At 42.4% G+C, this 7879-nt stretch overlaps 1 protein-coding gene across 1 annotated transcript; it reads left to right on the top strand.

The window, feature by feature from the left end:
• The first annotated feature begins 265 nt into the window (after positions 1–265).
• Rpusd2 (RNA pseudouridine synthase domain containing 2) lies at positions 266–5556 on the top strand. Its single transcript, XM_047540800.1, has 3 exons — positions 266–882; positions 3001–3297; positions 4612–5556. The coding sequence occupies exons 1-3, from the start codon at positions 271–273 to the stop codon at positions 5344–5346; spliced, it is 1644 nt and encodes a 547-aa protein (XP_047396756.1). The 5' UTR covers positions 266–270; the 3' UTR covers positions 5347–5556.
• Positions 5557–7879: the final 2323 nt, after the last annotated feature.

Here is a 7879-nt window from a genome sequence, read left to right as displayed (position 1 = left end):
ACGAACGACTCCTGCCTTGGTTTTTACACAGAGCAATCCCAAATATTTTCTCTACGAAATAACGTTAGAATTCCCTCGTAGAAGAACGAAAGACCACTTTTGGTGAGACATTCTCACAGCCTCACAACTGCCACTTAGCCAACTCTTCCAACTTAATTCAATTTGTTCACTCCCGCAATCGCAGACCCCGCCTCGACACTGGGCCTCTCTGATTGGTTGGTGCCGAGTGACGCCTTCAGATCGCGACCCTGGAGCGGCTGCCGAGGGGTTATGTGGCTGTCCCGCAGCGGGTGGCTCGGTGTTGTTGTGCAGTGGCACTTGGACCTCCGGCTCCTCAGCCTTGCTTGGACTTGGGGCAGCTGTAGGGGCCCGATGATGGAAACGATGTCGACTCAAGCTGAGGCAGCAGGCGGGCTGAGCAAAACGGCTCAGCAAAACGGAGACGCTGGTAGCGACGCTAGCCTTGAGCCGCTTCCCGGGGGCCCAGTAGTGGAGCCGACCGTGGGGAGCCGGGAGCAGACCCCAGGAGACAGAGAGCAGCCTTCGGTTCTAGCCCCAGATCCAGGCAAGCGGAAGAAGCGGCGGGGAGCAACGCGGGAGCGCATAGTGCCGCCCCCAAAGAAACGGCGGACTGGGGTCAGCTTTAGCGATGAGCATTTTGCAGAGACCAGCTACTACTTCGAGGGCGGCCTGCGCAAGGTGCGGCCCTATTACTTTGACTTCCGGACCTACTGCAAAGGCCGTTGGGTGGGCCACAGCTTGATGCATGTCTTCAGCACCGAGTTCCGAGCCCAGCCGCTCACCTACTATGAAGCCGCGATCCGGGCCGGCCGCCTGCACCTCAACGAGGAGCCAGTACAGGACCTCAGCATTGTGCTCAAGGTGCAGTCCTGATGGGGCTGGCCAGAAGCGGGCGAGGAAAGGAGCCGGGGATTTTGTTTTTCAGATCTGGTATATAGGTGTGGGAGTAAAATTATGGAAGTGTTCACTTGGAACACTCTTTTTTAGCCTCTGCTCCCTGTCTCCCTAAGTAGACAGCCTGTTTGTGCTTCAGAACTCAGTCTGTTTATCCTCCCCATCACGGCGGCTTCCTTGTTTCGAAGGAACATAAGTTGGAATTCTCATAGTTCCTTTTGTATACTGTCTTACGGCAAGGGCAGTATCCACTTTCTACCCTGCATCTTAGGTCTGTACAAATAGTAATAAGCGGGGTATCATTTATGTCTCCCTACTGCATATTGGGCACAAAGTTAAACATTTTATGTACTATAACGTTTAATTCTAATTACAACTTTGTGCAGTAAGTATTGTTACCCCATTTTACTTTTAAGAAAACTGAAGGACACTAAACTAAATGTAAACCTCACAAGGGTAAGGCACCGGTGCCAATGTGTTCTCATAACTACTGTTTAAATTATTTATCATAGAGCCTGATATGTAATAGATTGTGGGATGTCAGGGATAGAGGTCAGAATTGTCTAGACAGGTGCTTTGACCCCTTTAAAATTCTGTGACACTAAGAGACACCAGACACCCCTGTCAGTAACACAAGGCAATTTCAAAACTTAGGAATTTCTTCTCCTTTCCCGATTTTGAAAAGTATAGGAACGATCTAACCCTCATATTTTACAGATAAGGAAACTGGATTCTGGAGAAATTGACTTCCCCAAGAACTTGTAGAGAGCCTGTGGCAAATCCACATGTAGATCTCATATCTGTGGACTTAACAACTTGATGTTGGTCAAGGTTGTAAGAAGTGATGATTCAAGGAGGTTTTAACTCCACTTTAAAAATTGCTTTTATAATGTAATTTTAAAGTAGAGAATAAATAAACAAAACCAAAGACATCCATAATCTCACCTTTAGAGATATCATTAACTCTGCATACATTTTCTTTTTTAAAAAAAATGTAATTAAATCATATTATGTGATGAAAAAACAACAACCAGCAATTTTTCTGGATTCTGTTTCTGGTCTTATTACTGCCATTGTACAAAGTTTCCTTTTTTAAAAAAAAATTTTTTTTAGTTGTACACAATACCTTTATTTACTTATTTATTTTTATGTGGTGCTAAGGATTGAACCCAGTGCCTCACACATGCAAGGCAAGCGTTCTACCACTGAGCTACAACCCCAGCCTCTCCTTTTTTTTTTTTTAATGTCACAGCTCAGTGAAAAGAAAAGTTAAACATCCACAATTTAAATACTATATAAACATTGAACATTTAATTTAAAAATAGTAAAACTAAGAAGGGAAAAAAATAAACGAGAAAAAAATATTTTCAGAAAATGCTATTCTCTAGAAGAAAATTACTAAAAGTTGTCTTTAACAAAATACGACCAAAATCAAAAAAAGAAAAATGGACAAAAAAGACTTAAAGGAAAATGCAATTAGTAAATAAATATGTGGAGTAATGTCCACATTAATTAAGCCATCAAAAGAAATACAATCTAAAACAAGAAGATACAATATGACTACTTAAATTTTTAAGAAAACATGTAAACATATTCATACAAAATGCTACAAAGGTGGGAGTAAAATGATACAAACCTTTTAGAAAGCAGTTTAACAATATATTCCTATTTCAGTAGCTTAACTTCCAGAAATGCATCTCAGTAATTAAAAAGGAAACAACTATGCACACACATAGGTCCAGGCGCTCACAGCAGTGTTATTTGTACCAATAAAAAAATTCAAAAGGACCAAATAGGTGGAGCAAAAAACAGTGTTTTATAGCCATTCAAAATTAAAATTACAAACTGATATGGGACATTGTGAATAAAAACACATGCTGTTTCACCATTTGCATACTTTTTCAATACCTGCTACCTGTGTATGTCTGCATTTTTGCAAAATGAGATCATACTCTACACTTCTTTTTTGCTTAAGCATGTACTGTGACTGTTCTGTGTCAGTAAGGAAAAAGGAGAGCTAGGTCTAATGTTGACTGATTATAGGCTGCTGAACCCAGGCTGACAGATTACCTGTGTTTTTGACAGGATAATGATTTCTTGCGGAACACAGTGCACAGACATGAGCCACCAGTTACCGCAGAGCCTGTTCGCCTGCTAGCTGAAAATGAAGATGTGGTAGTTGTAGACAAGCCTTCCTCCATTCCTGTCCATCCCTGTGGCCGTTTCCGACACAACACAGTCATCTTCATCCTGGGCAAGGAGCACCAACTGAAGGAGCTGCACCCATTACATCGGCTTGACCGCCTTACCTCAGGAGTGCTCATGTTTGCTAAGACAGCAGTTGTCTCTGAGAGAATTCATGAGCAGGTTCGGGACCGGCAGGTAAGCCAGGCCTTTTCTCCTGCAGTCCACTTTCTGGGCTCACGAGTGCTCTGCGTCAGCAAGATGTCACAGATCTATATCTGAAATGGGCTTGATGTTTATCTGGCCAAACTTCCTATTTGAAAGTCATCACCTAAGATTTCAAAGACAGCAAACCCTGTATGTTTCAAAAGATCTTTAGAGATGGCATACACTGCCTTTTTTTTTTTTTTTTTTTTCCTTTTTCTTTCTTTTCTAGTAAGAGTATTGAACTCAGGGGTACTGTACTACTGAGCTACATCCCCAGCCCTTTTTATTTATTTTTTAAAAAATTTGAGACAGGGTCTCACTAAGTTGCTGGATCTGGCTCCAAATTTGGGATCCTCCTACCTCAAGTTCCCAGTCACTGGGATTATGGGTATGTACCACCATGTCCAGCATATACTCATACACTGCCCTTGGTAATTTGTTGTTTTGAAGTTTTAGCATGCTGAGAGACTAGGGAAGGTTTTTAAGATTTTAGAGCGGCTAGGGGTTTAGATCAGTGGTAGAACATCTCCAACTGAGGGAGCTACACCCATTGCATTGGCTTGACCATCACCTTACCTCAGGCTCTGGGTTTGATCCCCAACACGACAAAAAAAAAAAAGAAAAAAGAAAAGAAAGATGTTGCGGAGAGCCTGTTTGGTGAGAAAATTCTGGTTGAAGTTGGAAGAGGTTTGTGTAGAAGTTTACTGATAGTAATTATAGTTTTGAGAGTTGGAATTCTGCATCTGGATCTGGATCATTTTAAGTGCATATTGTGCATTCATTGATTGAATGCATGTTAGACTTAGTGTCAAGCATATTAGAGCCTAATTTACCGAATACTTAATGGCAGCCCTGTGAGGAATTTTTTTCTTTTTTTTTTTGGGGGGGGGTACTGGGGATTAAGCTCAGGTGCTTAACCACTGAGCCATATCCCTAGCCTGTTTTTGTATTTTATTTAGAGACAGGGTCTCAGTGAATTGCTTAGGGCCTTGCTAATTTACTGAGGCTGACTTTGAACTTGTGATCCTACTGCCTCAGCCTCCCAAGTCACTGGGATTACAGGTGCGTGCCACCATACCCAGTGAAGAATTTTTTTTTTTTTTTTAATCTCACATTTTCTAGTTAAGTTATTGGGCTTTAAAGAGGTTAAATAATATACCCAGGATCATGAGACTGGTAAGTGGCAGAGCTGGGTTTTGAATCCTCTTCTTTGTAACACTGATATATTCCTATCACTCCACAGATGCTTTAGACTCTTTAAGTTTAGACTTTGCTGATTTTCTTCCTCTTCCCTCCTCTTCCTAGCTGGAAAAGGAGTATGTGTGCCGTGTGGAAGGGGAGTTCCCTGCCAAGGAGGTGACCTGCAAAGAACCCATCTTAGTGGTATCTTACAAGGTAGGGGTGTGCCGTGTAGATCCCCAGGGCAAGCCCTGTGAGACTGTGTTCCAGAGGCTGAGCTACAATGGCCGCTCCAGTGTGGTACGGTGCCGGCCACTCACAGGCCGTACCCACCAGATCCGAGTCCATCTTCAATTCCTGGGCCACCCCATTCTCAATGACCCCATCTACAATTCAGTGGCCTGGGGCCCCTCCCGAGGAAGGGGTGGCCATATTCCCAAGACGGATGAGGAACTGCTCCGGGACCTGGTGGCAGAGCACCAAGCCAAACAGAGCCTGGATGTACTAGATCTCTGTGATGGTGACATGCCCCCAGGACTCACAGACACTACAGCCCCCTCTTCAGAGTTGACCAAGGACAACCTCGAAGAGTTGGCCACAGCTGCCCAGAAGATGGATGGAGTAGTTGAAGAAGCCCCTCAGGATCTGGACACAATGGACTTGGCACAAGGAAAGGCAGCTGAAACAGAAGTTATTAATCAAGAGACAGACCCACTTTGTGCAGAATGCCGGCTGGTGCGACAGGATCCCTTGCCCCAAGACCTTGTGATGTTCCTGCATGCCCTCCGCTATAAGGGGCCAGACTTTGAATATGTTTCACCTTTGCCTCCCTGGGCACAGGATGACTGGCAAGAAAACTGAAGGCAGTAACCAATGGCAGGATTGCTTCTTGGGATGGGACAGGGCTGAGCCATGGGGCAGGGGCTGACCCTATGAGCTGGTACTCAGGGTTTCCATAAGATTGGGATTGGGCTGTAAAGGGACATGCTCATACATGCTACCTCCTTCCTTCTCCCTCCAGCTTGAATCTGGGAGCTTTTTGGTTTGTAAATGTATCTTTTTTTTCTAACACCTTGTGTATCTGATTTTCTACTGATTTTTTTTTTTATTCAGTTAATTTCACATAACATAAAATTAACCACTTTAAGATGTACATTAGTGGTATTTAATATATTTGTGATGATGGGCAACTGTCACTTCTTAGATAGTTCCAAAATATTTTCCTTACCCCCAAAAGGAAACCTGCACCTTATTAAGCAGTCATTTCCTATTCCTCTATCCCTACTCTCTGGTTATTAGGAGTAGTAAATATTAATCTGTCTGCCTTTATGGATTTGTCTGTTCAGGACATTTCCTATAAATAGCATCATATAATATGTAGCCTTTTGTGTCTGTTTTGCTTCAGCATAATGTTTTCAAGATTAATTTATAGCATATATTAGAACTCCAGTCCTCTTTTTATGGTGGAATACTTCATCTTTGTGTGTGTGGGTGTGTGTGTGTGGGTGTGTGGGTGTGTGTGTGTGTATAAAAAATCATCTGTGAGTACAGATATTTTACTTCTTTTCACATTTGGATGCCTTTTATTTCTTTTTCTTGCCTAATTGCCCTGGATAGAACTTCCAGTATACTTTAAAAAAAATTTTTTTTAGATGTTGATAGGTCTTTATTTATTTATTTATATATAGTGCTGTATGCAGTGCCAAGAATTGAACCCAATGCCTCACACGTGCCAGGCAAGCACACTACCACTGACCCACAACCCCAGCCCTTCCAGTAGTTTTTTAATAGAGGTGGTAGAGTAAAAGTAGGCACCATTGTTTTGTTTCTGATCTTAGAAACAAAGATCTTAGGGAAAAGGTTTTAGTCTTTCACTATTGTATATAATGTTAGTTGTGGGCATGTCATGAGTGCCCTTTTCTATATACTGTGCATGTGCATGTTATATTAAACCCAGGGTCTTATGCATGCTAATAAGCACATGGCTCTAACATTGGGCTAAGGACATTTTTTTGGGGGGGGTGGGGGGATTGAACTCAGGGGCACTTGACCACTGAGTCACATCCCAATCCTATTTTGTATTTTATTTAGAGACAGAGTCTCACTGAGTTGCTTAGTGCTTCACTTTTGCTGAGGCTGGCTTTGAATCCTTGATCCTCCTGCCTCAGCCTCCAGAGCCTCTGGGATTACAGGCATATGCCACAGTGCCCAGCTAGGACATTCTCAATGATTGTTTCTTACCCTAAATTTCTGACTGGACAACACTTTATTTATTTATCTTGGTATGAGAGATTGGACCCAGTGCTTAATAACTGAGCCACATCCCCAGGTCTTGTATGGCTTGTATATCACAAGGAATTCTGAACTGCAAGGCATTAAACATTCCAGGTGAATCAGGTTCCTCTTGGATCGGAGTATCTGCTCAACTTCATGAAAACTTATCTTTATCCCATGAGCCAGTCAACTCCTTTTCACTGAGATCCTCTGTAACTCAGGAGCTCTGGGCTCCTAGGATGGGGAGGAATCAGAGTGCCAACTATGTGCTAGGTTTACATAAGACTGTATGTGATGGTGAATAAGATAAATGTTGCATCCAGGTGAACAAAACACCCAAGATGTGCTGCTGAGGATTTTGCATCACCTGAACTGTTGTATGCCTTACAGTTCAGAATCCCTTGTGACATACAATCCATGTAAAGGTTCCAATAGTCAGTGACAGTGAGCAAGACTGGAACCCAGGGCCAAAAATGTCCCAAAGTTGCTCTTGGGTGTCTCCTCCTCAGAAGTCTTTTGTTGTTGCTTTGTTTTGTTTTGTTTGTTTGTTTTGGTACTGGGAGTTGAGCCCAGGGTGGTGCTTTACCATTGAGTTATATCCCCAGTTCTTTTTATTTTAATTTTTTGAGACAAGATCTCACTAAGTTGCTGAGGCTGCCTCAAACTTGTGATCCTCCTGCTTCAACCTCTTAGAGTTCGTGGTTGGATTCACCCATACATGAGTTTCCCCTCTCGTGTTGACATGAAACTTACTGAAAAGAAAATGAGTTTGCATAAAAAGGAAAGGATCCTAAAAGAAACTGAAAATGATATGAGAATACAGTAAGCATAAAATAAATGCTAGTAGAAATAAAAGGAAAAAAGATATGTGTCTATGCTCTTATGGAGTATACGGTGAGTGTACAGCACAACATGGGAAGACCAGTAAACAGTTATTAACATGATCTGTGTGTAAGGAGGAGTAAGGTAGAAGCTACCTCTTTATCTAGCATGGTTCCTTCCAAGATTCTCAATGGGAGCATTAGCTTTTGCCCAATTGCCATCTTAGGTCTTCAGTTTTGTATTTCATTCTCTATAGCTCTGTTTAGTCTATTCTTATTAGTTTAGTCAGCTTTAGCTC

Source organism: Sciurus carolinensis, chromosome 2 (genome assembly GCF_902686445.1).
Source record: "Sciurus carolinensis chromosome 2, mSciCar1.2, whole genome shotgun sequence".
NCBI lineage: Eukaryota > Metazoa > Chordata > Mammalia > Rodentia > Sciuridae > Sciurus > Sciurus carolinensis.
The sequence above is the reverse complement of the archived record's forward strand: the minus strand, read 5'-3'. Positions and strand labels throughout refer to the sequence as shown.